We start from the raw sequence: 17,111 nt of genomic DNA, 5'->3' as shown, positions 1-17,111 counted from the left end.
TCATATAGCCAGCCTAAGTGCTTTCCCGCCCTATGATATGGCTTCTAATTAAGCCTCCGTTGCCTCTGCAATAATCTGCCCCTACCCTGTTGCTACTGGTCTGCTGCCGCTGTTCCCTGCTAACGATGCTGCTGGTAGGGAGCCTTTTCTGCCTCCACCCAGTGGCAAGCAGCCGGTAGCTGATTGGATTCATCGTAATTGCCTTCATCGTGCGGGAGCAGCTTCTTGGTGGCTGCGGCAGGATAGAGGTTCAGGATGGAGGACGCGGGTCGGGCGGTCCACGATACTCCTGCCCCTCCCAAATCTTGGCTTGTTGGTTCATGAGAAAACTAAATCATGGGACCACAATGCACTGAAAGCCAAATGTCTCCTACCACGGGTCACGAATAAAGTGCGTTATGATTAGGGAGCAAGTTGGGACTTCAAAAAGACTGAATAAACTCAGTCAGAAACGAACATCATGTAGGTATTGTAGTCTAAGTCTTCCCCGATCAGCGTTACTATTCCCTCATCGAATAACAGGGGCCGGCATCCACACACATCCAATCACGGCAATGGCGCGGCTGCCAGCGCGGCTGTCAGCGCCGGTAAGACGGGCCCGGTGCTGACCGTCAGCAGCGGTCAGCCGCTGACTTAGCTCCGCCGTCAGCGCCGGTGCCGCGCCGTCCGCGGCAAGACAAATGGACGCGTCGTGGCCGTCCCTCCTCCGACCGTCGGTCTGCCAAGAATGCCGGCGGCGACGGGAAGCCACCCCGAGCCCTCCCCGACCCCGCAGCCCCACGTCCTGCCCCCATACCCAAGCACGGAGTACACGTCCGTCGTCCATACTCTGAAGTCTAGCGTCCTGCGCCCTACACTGTAAAAAAAGTTTACAAACTACCGTGTTAATTGCTCAACAAAAAGATAGTATTAAGACACACAAAAGCTGAAGATAGCAATGAGGTTAGTAAACGGTTTGTATGTAAGCACATTTATTTGTGGTAAACAAACATATAAGTTACAAAACTAAGCCAAGGTGTGTCAACTAGTGGTGTGTCAGCAAGCACTATGCGTGTTTTATACACTATATGCCACACTTACGCAAAACGTGTTTTCGAACAAACTATACATAGCAGGGGACACTAACATACGACCTTTTGTACAACATGTACCTTTGTGCTAAAACACACTTGAAGTTATTTGACAACTGCGGTGCAACTGCGTCACGTCCGCCATGTTTTTTTCGGCGCGCGTCCTTTGGCTTGTGCGGCTTGTGCTGTGTCCGCGTCGTGCGGGTCTCTGATGGTGAGTAAGGTGTTGCCAGATATAAATTTGATGTAATTATGCTTCTGTGTTGTATGCCTTGAATTTTGTCAATCGATTTATCTTTATTCGGTGCTAGTGATAACCGTGATGATGCAATGAATGTTGTGTGAATGAGGGACAGCATTATGACCACCAACTGTATCTTAGCAAAATATAGGTTAAAATATAGGAATTCTATAGGTTATTACTGAGGTTACTAGGTTGCTGTAGATTATACTTTGATACAGCCCCCTAATTATTTAATTGCACATGAATAAGGTGGCCCAGTAAGACAAACCCGACAACTATGTCTAAGGACAACTCTAGTAAGATCTGTCTAACGCATTTCAGGTGGCCTTGCAGTCATAGGATAACCTTTATTGGGCAAAAACTGCCCATTTTTGTCCACCTAAAAATATTTTTTATTTAAAATTTCTTTACGTTCTTTCCTGTTCAGTGAAAGTTGAAATGGGCATCATTTTCTGAAATTTATTGGTAGGGTCCCAAATGATAATTTTTGCAACATTGAAGCATGGGAGTTGCAACTTGCCACATTCTCAAAATGACTGGTGAGAGTCAATTTAATTCAGGAAACAGGTTAACTCCCCTGGTTCCGCCAGTGTATAGCTGGAATGGAACTTGCATATAAAGGCAATCATTTAAGTATTCGGTTCCAAGGTACAGGGGTGGCAGAAGGTGAAGCACAACAGGGGAATGTGCCACACAAAATTGTGGCTGGGGCACCTGGGTCGAAATTTCCAATAGTACCTTACCTTTCCGCTGTGGCTAGATTAGTTATATCTATTGATTAATGTTAACCAATGGTGTTAACTTCAATAACCACCTAAAATAGCTAGAAAATTTACACCTAAACCAAATTATGAACACTGATGGGTATAGGCACATAGCTCGGACAAAATATAACCAAACCTAACCAGACCTAACCTAACCTTACCTAACCTAACCTAAACTAACAAAACCTAACCTAAACTTACCAAAAATACACCTACAACCTACATTGGCAACCGAAAGCTACTTGTGCCGTTATTGAAAGTAGACTAAATTAACTAATAACAGGAAAATCAGCATTTAATTAGCTTTTTGATGTTTGCAAATAACTAACAATGATATTTCACATCGAAAAACACCTATACTATACCTACATTATTACTAATGTTGGAACAGGTACCGTTGGAACTTTTCACTGACACCCGACATTTAAAGAAGAGCATATGGAATGGAAGATGAGTTACCGCATTATTGCAGATAAAATTGTTAACATTGATTTTCTTCTATGGGGGTTTCAATTCTTGGGGATGCTTTTCTATGCGAGAATTAGATATTTACTTTGCCCTTACATCCTGAGGTGCCTTCCGCGGTCCGCCAGTGGCCCGGGAACGTTTGAAAAGTTGAGGGGGCAGGTTAAAAAGTTGAGGGGGCAAAAGTTAAAACTCAAAAGTTCTATATTTCTTTCTTTCCATGCAACGCCATAAGGCTAATGTTGAATTTTCCCAAAAGTTGGAGGGGCGCTGCCCCTCCAGTCCAAAAGTGGGAGGGGCAAATGCACCTGCTGTCCCTCCTCTTCCCAGGCCTATGCCTTCTGCTGCTGCAGCTTAGACATGTAGTTTAACTACCCACTGACTAAGAATGCAGTTCACATTGCCTTACTTTAATGGATCACAAGGTGAAACTCTTGATTATCACTTGTCTAGATATTAAGTAATCCAGATACTTTTGATATCGATCAATAGAGCAGCTCACACTTAGTGTGTGCTGTAAAATCTGACATGGGAGATGTGTTAGGCAAGGGAAAAGCAAATATTTTAGGCCCACCCCACTTCAGTTGGGAAAACAGTAATATGTTCCTTTTTTTAAAGCTTCTAGCAGGGGCGACGCCACGGTGCAACGTCTGGAGGGGACATTGACCATTTTGGAGGGGACGAGGACCATTTCAAGTCGATTCTTTCCATGCAACGCCATAGGCGTAATGTTAAAATCTTTAAACAGTGGAGGGGACGAGATCCCCTCCATCCCCCCCCCCCCTGTGGCGACGCCCTTGGCTTCTAGGGTGGCCACTAAAAACTTACATTCCGAAGTGAATTTCGGCTCACTTCGGCTAGTGCAGAGGCGGGCAGAGGCATTCAGCGTTATGCGTCATGTAGCCACTTCGTCATATCCCGGGCCCTGTTCGGGTCCGCGCAAAATATTTTGCTGAGTGTGAAGTCACACATGCGATGATGTCAGCCGCCTGGCTCCGCCCATGCTCCGCCCCCTCTCCGCCGGTCCGCAAAGCCGAGGGCCACGCGACACGCGGCGAACCGTGGCGCGGATGGACTGGTGTATTTCGTTCAAGTACTGAGTAAAATGCGTTCAAATGTGGTTAATAGCAATGTGCCACTGAAAAGAAAGATAATGATACCAAAACAACGCCATACTAACCACTTACAATAAGAAATATATGAGGGTAAACTTTAATCCGCGCCACTTTCGCCTCCTGCAGCTACTATTTTTTTCTTGCGCAAAACTGAAAGATTTTGCGCGAGCCTACGTCACACGTGTGACGTCATACGCCGAAGGGCGGAGCTTGGCACCCGAGAGACCCCAACTGCGCATGCGTGGTGCAAAATTTTGCAGTAGGATGCGCTGCCCGAACAGGGCTCCGGACGTCACAGATCAGCTTTCGTAGCCAAGATACCTATAAGAAACTTCGTAGCCGCCGTTTCTAGTCGGAATGTAAATTGGCGGAAATGGCCAAGATAGGCCAAGGTGAAGGAGTTTATGCCCTGGTTTATGGCGGGCAGCATTTTTGGAAATCTAGAATAAAAATTACGATTTTTTATTTGAAACAAATAATGTGGGTTACACTGTAGGTTTTTGGGCAGGTCACTGTAGTATGAATCAACAAATTATCTTCCAAAAATAGCAAGAATGCAAAGCTCTCCGGGTTACCTTGGCCGTTTTTTCCGCCTATTATATTTGGGCTATCTCGGCATTTTCGACACTACCGCGGGTAACTACTGGCCGCATGACCGGAGATAGGCCTGTTTATCTTTAAGAATCAGTAAAAAAGGAGATTTGTTTGTACAGTGGCTTGCAAAATTAATTTTTGATAAGTAAATCCCTGGCCTAAGACCTATCCCTTTTCGCAACTAGCGAGTAGACCGCATCATCAAACATCCGTAGGTTGTAGTTTAGATATAGTTAGGTTAGGTAAGGTTCTGTTAAGTCTGGTTTAAATATGTTTATTAGTCCCATTTTACTGTTTAAACGACATTTAATAGTATATTTCATAGTTTTACTGATATTTCCTTTTTGGTCTTATGACGTCATTATTGCCCACACATTGCATATGTAGTATTTTTCTTTTGTGAGTCATTTCATCCTTGATTAGGCGCGCATATTATTGGCATGACCCCGTTACGAGAAGATTTCAATTTTTGTCGATTTTTATATATTTTAGGTGAGTTAGTTATCAAAGTGTTTAATTTTTGATGTTCTGTGAATAATTGAAAGCCATCAAAGTGTGATCTAATGCACTGAAAGCCATAGGTGTGGGAACAGGGGGGGGGGGGGGACGGCCGGGCCATGGCCCAGGCCACCCACCTTTCAGCTACGTTACAATCAGATCGGATACTCAGCTCGACTTGCCCCCCCCCCCCAAACACACTTCTCAAAACGTCCCTACACCTATGCTGAAAGCCATTTTTGGAGGGTGGTGTTATTTTCCAAAATTTGACAAGGCCTTTTCCGTCCCGATTTATGGAAGTTTCATCCCTATTTTTGGAAAATGCCCTTCTATTTTTGGAAGAGCATACTAAAAAAAATGGAAGCTTCCAAAAATGAAACAGATGGCCACTGCCACTGTTTACCCAACTGATTTCCAGTCTGCAAAACATGGCAGGGAGCTCGACAAGATTTTCAGGGCAGACAAAGTCCTGCCCCGAATCAGAATGCTGAGTCCAGGGGTAGCCCAATTCCTGCCCCTAATGATGCAAATAATGTAATGATATTATGATGTAGGAAGCAGTGAGAAGCTGAGAAAATCACTTCCGTCAATTTTTTAAACTTCTGCACCAGATTTTCCTGCTTCTGCCCCAGTATTCCGGAAACCTGCCCCTATTTCTGCCCCGACCTGCGGTGTCTGCCCAGACAAGATCTCGTCGAAGAATGCCACATTTTGCAGACTGGACCAGGACTGATTTAGTGTGGTGATCACCCAGCTATATCACTATTGTTAGCAGGATGATTGGTGTACCTACCTATGTATGGATGGATGTATGGATCAACTTCATGATTTGCCAGCTGATTTGGTTATCAGTATTGTGATCAGCCAGCTGACAGCCTTTTCAAAAAGTTGTTCAGCCAGCTGACTGCATAATCATTTTCATGATAAACCATAGGGCTGTTCGGGTGCTGCAAAATATTTTGCGCGACTGTGACATCACACTTGTATGATGTCACTGCCCATCCCGTCGAGCAAAATCTTTCGCAGAACGCACCGAACACCTCAACATATTTTGCGCGAGACAATCGTGCCGCTCCATTCCAGCAAGCAGCGACGTAATAACTAATGAAAAACTTCACCAACCCATTTCCAATTTATGCACCGACAAAATAACACCAAACACTGCATAAATTCACTAGTTAACACTGCACACTTCGCCACTGTACGTTGTCTGCGCCAAGTCTGCACCACTTTTGCCTCCTGCATCCTGAAATTTTAGGATGCGCGAAGCTGAAAGATTTTGCAGATGCCGATGTCACACATGTGACGTCATACGGTGGTGGGCGGAGCATAAGGCCTGAAAGTTCCCTACTGCGCATGCATGCTGCAAAATTTTACAATAGGATGTGCGGGCCGAACAGCCCTCATCATGGAGGGCATCTTTTCCTTATCATGTTTTTGATTGTGTTTGGGATCTGGCTACAGGTGACATAACCTTTGTGAAATTTTGTGATTTTCCAAAAGTGCTGCAAAATAGGCGTAAAATGATCACATTTGTGATTAATCACATTTGCGATTTCCTCCCCGTAGTTTGCCCAACTGAATCATAAGTCATAACAGGCTTTCCTCTTTTCAGGCAACTGTAGAAGTGGTTCTGCGTTGTACAGTTCCATTATGTCTGTTTTCTTCTAGCTCAATTGCTTTGTTTTGTCAGCATATCAATAACCACTTCAAGGATAAATCTGAGAACTGCAACTTATTTCTCTGTCCGCGTTGTACACAAGGGTTCACAACTGGACGTTACTGGCTGAGACATTATGAAAGAACCCATGCTGTCAAGCAAAGTACGTCACAGTCGCACAAAGAGAAAGGAAGGCAAAGTCTGGAGGAGTCACCTTCAATCAGTACTCATTGTCAGGAAGAAGCTGAGGTTGAGACTGAGGCCTGGTGCTTGGATGATCAGGGTGAGAAAGGCTCTACAGCAAAAACTGAAGACAGTAGCCGGGAGAAAATAGCACGTTTCTTGCTTCGATTGCAATGTGAGCATGGGATGTCACGGGCTGCAACATCTTTCGTGGCTAGTGAGATAGGAGAAATCGTCGACACCGCTCTTAAGGAGCAGAATGAGAGCAGAGCATCAAAGTCGTCTTCAGTTAAGCAGGCTTGTGAAGAGTTTGCAAGCGAGTATAAATTGAGCAAATTCTGCCATGAGGAGCTCTGCTACATTGCACCTACGACTCAGATCCTTACCACAGGGGGTGGTGAATTCCAATCCAGCTATCAGTATGTGGATGTCAAGAAACAGCTGACAAGTCTCTTGGAAAATGGCAGGCTGGAAAACTGCAAACGGGACAGATTGGTCAAGCTTGTGCTCTACTTTGATGAATTTGGTGTGTGTAACCCTCTGCGGAAGAAAGCATCTGATTATAGTCTGGGTGGTTGCTATTTTGCGGTCGATGAGGGCTTGTCAATGTCGGTGCTGAGTGACATTCATCTCCTCCTACTATGTCCTACAAAGCTCATCAAGCTTCATGGTTTGAACACAGTCATGAAGCCTGTGACAGATTCCCTGTGTGACCTCTTGAACAATGGCCTGGATACTTGTGGCACTCATTTTGATATCAAAGTGGAGTTTGTGTGTGGTGACAACCTGGGAGTGCATAAGATGGCGGGCTTCCAGGAATCATTTTCGTCAGGGCAGCGACCATGCCGAACATGCCACGCCACAAATGAGGACTTTGGTACAAAGCTCACAGAGCAAGAGCTGACCCTTCGTACTGAGGAGGAGTACCAAGAAGAGCTGAACATGTGTGAGAATGGAGACAATGAGGAATCACGAAAAGCATTTGGTATCAACTCAAAATGTGTGTTTGATGAGCTGAAAGACTTTAAGGTCACAGAGATGTTTCCACCAGATATCGCGCACGATCTGTTTGAAAGTGGCGTAGTCAATCATTCCTTGGCTCTGGTGCTATCATACCTGATTTTTCAAATCAAACTCTTCACATTCGCCTCAGTTCAAAAGGCTATGAAATCCTTCTCATATGCGAGAGTCGACAAAGCGAACACTCCTCCCATGCTTCAAGCAAAGGGGCGCAAAGTGCTCGTCAAAGGCACTTTCAGTCAGTGCTGGACTTTCCTCCGAGTTCTCCCTTTCATGATCGGTCCACTGGTCCCACCAGATCAAAAGGCGTGGCTTCTTGTGACCGGTTTGCTTTCTCTTGTACAACTCATTTGTGCTCCACGTATGGACGGTGAAATTCTTGCAAGAATGCAACCTTCAGTAGAGCAGTGGCTGCGTGAGTTCTGTGGAATGTTCCCGGACTTCAAAATCAAGCCGAAGTTCCACTACTTATTACATTACCGGCACTGGGCAGCACAAATTGGTTCCTTGAGGAAAGCTTGGACTATGCGTTTTGAAGCTAAACACCAGCAGTTCAAGATCTACGCATCTCGAGCACACAACACCAAGAACATTTGTAAAACCCTGGCAGTGCGACATCAAGAAGCGGTAGCTGCATGCGAAGGAAAGCAAAAGAAGATGATGGGGAAGAAATGCAAGCCATGCCTAGTTACAGGTGCATTCGGATGGGAGGTGGATGACCGAGCTACGTACACCAAGATGGCAGTGCTTGCGGGACAGAAGTACTGCGTCGATGATGTGCTGATCGTGAGAAACCCGGCTGCTTCAAGCTCAGAGAGCTGTGATCTTCTTCGCGTAGCATATTTTCAGTTTGATGCAGTAAACCATGTCAAAATCATCGGTGACGTCTTGAGGGCGCTTTCGTTTGATGAGCACTATATGGCATACCGTGTGACTAAGGGCGAGATGATGATGATCCCTTCTGCTTGGATTTTTGACCCCACTCCGCTGGCTACTTATTCAGTGCAGACCGCAAAATACGTGCCCCTCAGGTACCAGATACCAGGTCTCCGAATCACCTCTGAAAGGTGAGTAATCTGTGCATTTTGCTTCAATTTGAAGTATCAGATTTACTGCGAACTCGCGACTGCTTGTATTGAGCAGTATTGCAGCTATTTGCTTCGCTGTTATGGCTATTGTGAGTGCAAACTTACACTCACTCGGGTCTTACACTGGCTCTGATATCTGACATGTAGCTAGCGGCCAGTTATGTGGCTTCCACGCGTCCATGGGGTGAAACTATTGCATGAACGCACGTGCACACACCGCCCCTATATCTCGGGAACGGATGAGGCGATTGTGCTCAAATTTGCTACGAAGGTAGAGACTGATCCGACATGCAGCTTCGACAACACTGGGGGCGTCACTGCACGTGCTTACCCCACCTCCTTCGAGCCGGGTCTTGGCTTGAATAGATTCGAGGTTAATTGCTGAATCTTTTTTGAGGATGGAGATGCTAGTTCGGAGCATTGTGTTACATATGATGATGAAGATGATTAGCCAGATGCTCATTATTTAGGATCAAAATTGATAGAATAGTTGTATTACGTTTCACCCACGGGGCTTCTTCGGATACATATGACAAACATATGTATCCGAAGAAGCCCCGTGGGTGAAACGTAATACAACTATTCTATCAATTTTGATCCTAAATAATGAGCATCTGGCTAATCATCTTCATCATCATAATTGCTGAATCTCCAGTCGTTAACTTCTATCCGACATGACGCGTGTAAAATACTCTGCAAAACCTCTCTTTTGCTCGGTCGTGCACCGCCCAGAAGGCGTTATATGGTTATAAAACGTCGTTTTCCAGCGTTCTGGATGACATTCAGAATCGGCATTGTCTCAGCTTTTCAAATAAGCTATGTCTGTCTTTTAGGATTGGGATACCCGATGTTATCCAACCACCCGTGAAGTGAGCTGTGCAACCCACGTGTCTAATGTGTGCGTAAATAGTAAACCATGTGCTGTTTCGCTTGCTGTTTCACCCACTCCATGGCTATCGATGATTTTAGGACATTGTAGTTAGATAATTAATGTAACCACTTGTCATATTTTTTTCAGCGGTCAACGATGAAGGCGCTAGTAAACCATCGAAGTGCTGCGCGCGTCTTCGAATTCGAGTCTGTCCTGGACCTTGTTCAAAAGGTTCGAGCGTTCTTCGGTCTGCAGGTTAGTATATGTTGTTTGTTTGTTTGTTTGTTTGTTTGTTTGTTTGTTTTTTTGGAAGAGTGACGGAATAATTTTAGTTAACGGTGGGACTCAATGTCGTGTTTCAAGTAAAAGGCTGAAATAACGTTTTTTTTTTTTTGCTCACAGACCTTAAAATATAGTACCTAATAGTATTTTGTACTATATTTTAAGGTCTGTGAGCAAAAAAGTCCATATTATGGAAAGTATAATACAGCGGCCTCCGTAAAACAATACCATTTGGAGAAAATTTAATTAATGACATTAAAAAAAAACATTTATTTACACAATTTGTTTAAGGTAATGCAAAGCCATATACCTACGTAAACCATAATGTTAAGCTGCTGAACGAGGCTCAGATTGAAAATAGGCTGATGTGTTGGAAATACATAGTCTATCTCAAATGCAACATCAACCATTTACAGCAGCTGTTGTCAGTAGTCTAACAGGAAAGAGAAGAGTGCAACCAAAGGCTCTATGATTATGCGTAATGATTGAGTATGAAAATGTCGGATGTGTTTGCCTATCATTTCCATCCCCCTCTCCACCTTGGAGCGACTAATGTGTGTGGTCTACTCCCGACCTGGCTACGAATGAGGTACATGTTTTGTCCCCAGGGTGGCGAGTGGGATCTGGAGATCTATGATGACGACTGGTCCTCGTGGGTCCTGCTGAATGAGGAAGATGCGATAACTGGTGTTCGGCCTCGCATCAGGACCGTCATGCGTGGCGATCTGGTTGTTCTTGAAAGGTAGGACATCGATCTCTGTTAAGTTAGGTTGTTTTGAGAAATAAAATGTTGCTTACTGCAGAATGCAGTTATAAAACTCTAAAAGAAAAAAAAACGCCCATAATCATTTGCAACTGAATTTGCTCAGTTGCGTTCGTAAGTATTGAACAAGCTCGGCCTATGAATGTTTGCGTAGTTGGAAATTGTCCTGAAAAAAAAAATATGTTATCCTAATCTGGTATTGTATCAAACATCTTCTCTCATCCATTTTCAGCACTGGGACGACATCCACTTCGTCAGTGGTGGTTTCGCAGCTGGATGCACCGGAGCCTCCAACGTCGCCCGAACTCCGTCGATCAGGGGAAGACGCAGAGATCCGGCCGAAGTCGGGAAGCGACGCTCTGGCCGAATCTCAACAAACCGCAGGAGTGTCTCGGTGAGTCTGTCAGGCTGACTTTGTCTTTATGCGTTTGGAATTAAACCTTTCAGCGCTTGTTTAATCGGGTGTGTCGAGTTTTCATCGTTATTTCTACATTTATTTTAATCGAATGAACCACAGGCCTCTATAAACCTCAAGAGTTCTATGAATGAATCTGTATGAAAAGTTACGTAATTTTATATATTTGTTAGTAGATCGACAGTCTTCCTTCCCGCGGATCGCTGCGCCGAACCGTGCCACCCAATCCCAGCTTGTCCACCAGTTTGGTTGCCTGTTGCCAAAATGCTCCTCAGACAGGTGACCACTGGCACTGACATCTATTCCGATCGCGAGGATAGACTATACTGCGCCGCGGCAAGACTTCGACTGTGGTGACTAGGCGCAGTAGTCGGTCTCTGGTGCGGCGACCCACCAGTTACTAATGCCATTTCGGTTCGTTTTCTTCGCAGGATGGATACTATGGAAGTCCTGGATGCCATGGAAGTGATCCGGTTTGACGACAGCCAGCTGAGACCTGGACTCCTCGAAAAGCTTCGAAGCAAAAAGCCCGGCTCACCTCTGACCAGGACGGAGTGGAGCGAAGTGACGACAGTCATCGTGACGTTCGAGAAAGCTTGTAACAGGTATCATCCCCGTAGATAACGTGGTGTTGTTGTAGCGCGGGTTGAGGACATTGAAGTTAACATAAAATACTATTATCATGCATTTTTTGGTACATTTTTATTCAGCCCTAGCCGTAACCCGCGCCGGGCCGGTACTCCATTTGTAACACAGCGGGCCGCGGAGCAGGGGGTTTACACCCCCCGTCTAACTCGACTCCTGAGCATCGTTGAGACAAGCGATAGGCGGCGTTCGAAAGAGCGTTAAAAACCAGTAGGAAAGTAATTTTGGTCATGTTTTGGTCAGACCAAAAACTAGGTCACCAGAGGTCACCGAGGAAAAAATGTTCTTTTTTACTTTTGATAGTTTTTCTTCAATAACTTTTGATCCAGAAAAGATAGAGGCATAATTCGCACGCCATTGTTCTCAGCTCGTCAAGGCGCGTTGAATGATATATAATATGACCTCAAAAGGTCAAGTTGAAAAGTTGACCTCAGGGCAAGGTTCATCTCATTCGATGCGCATTGACGAGACAAACACAATAATCGTCGAACGGAGTTTATCTCAATTCAATCAAAAGTTATTGCACAAAAACCGCTTGTGACCTCAGGTGACCTCGGATGACCCAGTGACACCTTCCTGCCTTCCACCTTTATGTCGGTTTTACTGTCTCGTGTGGTGTGCTTTCATGTTTACATATTTCCTTTAAATGATGTCTTATGCCTATGCCTTGCCCTGAAAACTCCTGTTCTAGCGTCTCCAAGTCGTTAAGCTCTCCCATGCCCTTTCTTTTTCCAAGCGTCCTGAACCTTACTCATGCTCGGTACATGGAGCTGGCTGACCGCGCCCTTGTTCAATGGCCGGCGCTGCACTTTGGGTGCAGCCCGAAACAGGCACTGGTAAGCACTTATTGCGTTGCTGTTTGATTCCATCAACTAATAGAAAATGACATCGGTCCAGGTCCGGGACAGTTCGTGAACTTATCTAATCGAACTCAGCTGAATATACTGAACGGAGGCACTTAGTCACCATGTCCTGAATTGGAAAATAGGTAATTGAACTGAACCTCAAGTAAAGTCGATCTGAATGAACTGAACTGAAGCGTTTGCGAACTGCTCCGGCCCTGGATCTGGCCATACTTGTATGTATATTCAGGGCTGCGGAGTCGACCACATTTTAGCGACTCCGACTCCGACTACGACTCCGTCTTGAAAAAATCGACTCCGACTCCAACTCCGACTCCGACCCGCCCTACTTTGACATACCTGCATTACCAATGTTTCTAAATATGGGCGGCTTCTTCGCACTGGTTTAAATGCGGAACAATAGTGGCTAATTTGGAATTAAACTAAACTTCACTTCAAAATTAGTTTTCAAGTTTATTTCCTAACCCGCGCTGGGGTGGGGGTTTGAACCACTTTCGCCTTTGGGGTAAGGTGGGAGTCAGAATGACCTCCCCCACTCCCTGTCCGTTCAACTTGAAATCCAAGAGGACTAGAAAGACGAGACAAAAGCAAACGAAAGCTCGTAATGAATACTTGCGAAAGTGCTCTTTGGACATTGCCAGATAAATGTCCCTGTATGTCGGAAATTATATGGGCTATATAGCCACAAAGAGAATAATTCAACAGCTCTTGCGACCCTATTCAACCGTTTTGCATTCAGTTAACGGTTCGGGCTCCGAATGTCTTGTAAGGTCAGCTTGTAAGGTCAATGTGTTGGTCAACATCGCGACAGAGAAGGAAAATATTAAAAATGTGCTGAAACCGACTCCGACTCCGGCCCGGAGTCGGAGTCGGTGAAAAATTATCGACTCCGACTCCGACTCCGGCCAAAACTACCGACTCCGGTCGACTCCGACTCCGACTCCGCAGCACTGGATATATGCATAATTATCCATGTATGTATGTATGTATGTGCTATACTATGAAGTATATGCTTGTATGTATGTAAATATGTATGTCTGCATGTGAGGGTTGCAGAGTCAATGTGTTTTTGAGTGACTCCGATTCCGATTCCGACCCTTCGGAATTGTCTCCGACTCCGGAATCAACTCTCACTTGATGACTAGTTAAAGTCAGCATCACAAACGCATAAGGATCAGCTTCATGTGCTTGAAATGCGTGCCTTATATGGTATTGGCAAAGGACAAAGGTTATAAAGTCTACGAGTAATTACGGAGTCGAAGTACCATTTAGTTCAGCCTCCGTGTGAACCATGCATTGCCTCTATATACCAGCTGCAGTGGATGTTGAACGCCCTTAACGTTACATCTACCCTTGGGTTGTAATTTATGCACTGCTTTTCCTGTCTCAGTCGCAGGTCAAAGCAAAAATACAATGGCGCGTAAGGAATGAGAAGCGACGAGACGACGGAAGTGATGCCGAACTCCAAGCGTCATCAAAGAGGTTGTCACGCGGAAAAACATTCAAGGGATCGCGATATGAAGGATTCGAAGGCTACAAGGGTAAGCATTGTGCATTGTGAAATGCAAGACAGCGATGTAGTATGATGTAGTACATGTGACTGATAAGCGACTAGTGGTGAATATTTTGCCCTTCTGCAAGCTTTGCATTGCATATATTAAAGGTAGTGTGCCACTTTGCATTGGCCATATGAAGTTATTGGCATGGGCGAAGAGAGCGGTCTCTCTCTCTCTCTCTCTGTCTCTCTCTCTCTCTCTCTCTCTCTCTCTCTCTCTCTCTCTCTCTCTCTCTCGCTCTCTCGCTCGCTCTCTCTCTCTCTCTCTCTCTCTCTCTCTCTCTCTCTCTCTCTCTCTCTCTCTCTCTCTCTCTCTCTCTCTCTCTCTCTCTCTCTCTCCCCTCCTCCCCCTCCTCCTCCTCCCCCGCTGGCTCTAACATTTCGTATGAACATTTCGACAGAGTACCTTCCGCCTATGCCGGAGGAAGACGTTCAGCATCTGAGAAACCGCCTCTTGAAGCATCTACACGAGGCTAACCTGACGAGCGAAGGCAAAGCTGAGCGAGAGGCCCTGATCAACTCGACGTTCGCAGACAGGCGCAGGCATGTGGTGACGCTCCGCACCAGCATGCGCAAGCTTTTGGAGCTGTATCCAATCTTGCGGAACCCAGACGAAGTAAGTACTAAGTATGCCTTGGAAGTTGTAAAATTGTCATTATATTCCTACTCTCTAATTCCATAAAATGTCCCCTGTGTGTTGCATCGTTTCGGCTTTTATTCGTCGCCCACCATAGCTTTCTGACGTTTTCTCATCCATGGAGGATTCTATAATATGACTTAACTGTCCTCTAATTATATTGTTGATGCCGGTTGTTCCAGATCTGGCGTGAGCTGGCCAAACTGGAGGGGGAGACGGAGTCGTCTAAGCTTGGTGACTACAGGCGCCGCCTGAGCGACTTTCTCACCGCCATCCAACTGATCACAGAATGTCAAGGTAAATACGGTAAACCATTCACGTCAACTATTGCCCCCCCCCCCATTACGACCATGCAAGATTGCTGCCGAACTACTAACCTATGGGCGACGTGAGACACGTCTCTGCTCATTACTTTCAAATCTAGTACCTAGCAGATGAATGAAAATTAAATTCAAAATACTACTGACTTGTGTCGTGTGCTTTGTCTGTGCATTGTTTATCCTTGTTTTCAAAACGCTCTTAACTAGTTAGGTTTAAGCGTGCAAATTACTCTGTGACGCCTGTTTCTCTCGCTCGCTCTTTCATCGCCCATGAGGTGGCTCACGGCTGTTTATTTGATCGAATTAACAGTGATATGGTCAAAAGCAGCCAGCTAGTTCAGTATGCGTTTCATAAACGTGACACCTCTTGGGCTCGTTCGTTCATCGCCGAACAGGTGTTATACTGACATTTGTGCTGTTATACTTCAGCGACCTTTATTGGATTGGCGAATCACTTGATCCTTGACCTGACGACCAGACCAGTTTTCACATGACCAGGTGAAAACTGACCCTCCCCCCAAAAAAAAATAGATATCAAAATTTGTGTTGTTAGCGGCATGGTCTCGAAATTCGAGGCCTTGGTGGCATTTTATACGATATCCGTGAGATCGGAAGAACTCAAGCAGCTAGCAAGTAGCAGTGTTATACTGTTAGAGGTAAATATCAGTCTGAAAATTTACCTCTATTTCAGACACCGACTGCGTGGAGTCTCTCCTCTACTACCTAGACGCGAACCCCGAGGACATCTTTGAGGGATCAGGAAGCGCGCCGCACTACCAGGTCAACGACGACGGGTCCATCGGCCTTTTCGTCGAGGGGGTCTGCTTGACAAGGTCGGTGGACCGGAGCAGCAAGGCTGATCTCCTGCTTCTGTGGGCAGCGATTTTCCCAGTGTTCAACCAGAAGTGCCCCGTGTCTAAGGCTAAGAACGCTCTGATATTTATCACGGTGAACATCTTTGAAAAGGGGGGCAACCAAACTCTTTCCAACCGTGTCCTGGGACGAGTCCAGCGTCTCAAGCAGCTCTGTGCGTAGCTCTGTGAGTAGCTTAGAACGGAACCTGAGAACGGAACGCCTTTGCCGCTCGGCTGTTAACACTTTCAAACCGTGTGACACGTCCAGCGTCTCGAGCAGCTCTGTGAGTAGCTGAGCACAGAACTTGATAACGGAATGTCTTTTCCGCTCGGCAGTTAACCCTTCGAACCGCGCCCTGGGACATGTCCAGAGTCTCAAGCATCTCTGTGCGTAGCTCTGTGCCTATAGCTTAGAACGTAACTTTAGAACGGAGCGCCTTTGCCGCTCGGCAGTTTCCTACAGAAGATTACTTTTTTAGGTTCATTTTTAGTACAATAAGAGAAATATTACTGTTTGCAGTTGTAAGCTTGCTGAAAGGAGCTTGAATGCAGTTTTGAATAAACATGTTTGATGAGTTTAATTCGATTCGTTTTTTTGGGGGGGGGGCGGCTGTGAAAAGAGGTGACTAACACGCACATTAGTTAAGTTACACGCCTGTTCTCAAAAATGCATTTAGTTTATTAACACGCACAGCTTAGTTAGCTAACACGCAATATGTGTGTTTTGCGTACACGCATATAGCTAGTGAAAAGTGGCCGTGTGACAAACACATGTGTTACCTAACACGTCTGTAGTTATTAACAAAACACACCGATGATAGTCAATAAACACGCTTACACGGCTTATCTTAGTAACCTGGCAAATATTCGAAAACTAGGAGGTGTGTTTCAAAACACGCTATTCAACCTTTTGCGTGTAATTGAAAACACACATAGTCATGAAATGCGTGTTTTGCTTACACGCCTATGGTTAGTGAAAAGTGGCCGGATAACTAACTAGTTGGTAAACTTTTTTTACAGTGTACACCCATGCGCCGGACCTAATTTTTAATAAAGCTGGCTGTGGAGGAACGAGCGGGTACATACCTACACGCACGACCCCTGTCGCCGTTTAGCATTTAATTCAGCTACAGAAAAAGATTGCGTGCGCCGTTACGCAACGCAGCGACCTGTACCTACCCAATTTTGATTAAGGCAATTTAAAG

General features: G+C 45.5%; 1 protein-coding gene across 9 annotated transcripts; it reads left to right on the top strand.

Annotated features, from left to right (window-relative positions):
• Positions 1-1,158: 1,158 nt before the first annotated feature.
• On the top strand, positions 1,159-16,487 carry LOC122371631. Of its 9 annotated transcripts, none has more exons than XM_043348067.1 (10): positions 1,159-1,284; positions 9,720-9,827; positions 10,463-10,596; positions 10,850-11,011; positions 11,464-11,637; positions 12,414-12,513; positions 13,931-14,081; positions 14,497-14,711; positions 14,915-15,029; positions 15,744-16,487. In XM_043348067.1, exons 1-10 carry the CDS (start codon positions 1,282-1,284, stop codon positions 16,085-16,087), a joined length of 1,506 nt encoding a protein of 501 aa, XP_043204002.1. In that variant the 5' UTR covers positions 1,159-1,281; the 3' UTR covers positions 16,088-16,487. The 9 variants fall into 9 exon arrangements, 3 of the variants coding, with proteins under 3 accessions (XP_043204002.1, XP_043204004.1, XP_043204003.1); XR_006254765.1 differs by lacking the exons at positions 1,159-1,284; positions 12,414-12,513 and adding exons at positions 4,327-4,345; positions 6,366-8,680; XR_006254766.1 differs by lacking the exons at positions 1,159-1,284; positions 12,414-12,513 and adding exons at positions 4,684-4,744; positions 6,366-8,680.
• The last annotated feature ends 624 nt before the right edge of the window (positions 16,488-17,111 follow it).

The sequence above is a fragment of the Amphibalanus amphitrite genome, unplaced genomic scaffold (genome assembly GCF_019059575.1).
Source record: "Amphibalanus amphitrite isolate SeventyFive unplaced genomic scaffold, NRLGWU_Aamphi_draft 001265F_arrow, whole genome shotgun sequence".
NCBI classification, from domain to species: domain Eukaryota; kingdom Metazoa; phylum Arthropoda; class Thecostraca; order Balanomorpha; family Balanidae; genus Amphibalanus; species Amphibalanus amphitrite.
Note: the sequence above shows the minus strand (reverse complement) of the source record. Positions and strands in the feature narration are given on the sequence as shown.

What these genes read in the sequence shown, in the direction of transcription:
- LOC122371631 (XM_043348067.1), top strand. An exon ending in CAAACCGCAGGAGTGTCTCG is followed by an intron (nt 11,012 to 11,463) that starts GTGAGTCTGTCA and finishes TTTTCTTCGCAG; the next exon opens with GATGGATACTATGGAAGTCC. An exon ending in TTCGAGAAAGCTTGTAACAG is followed by an intron (nt 11,638 to 12,413) that starts GTATCATCCCCG and finishes TCTTTTTCCAAG; the next exon opens with CGTCCTGAACCTTACTCATG.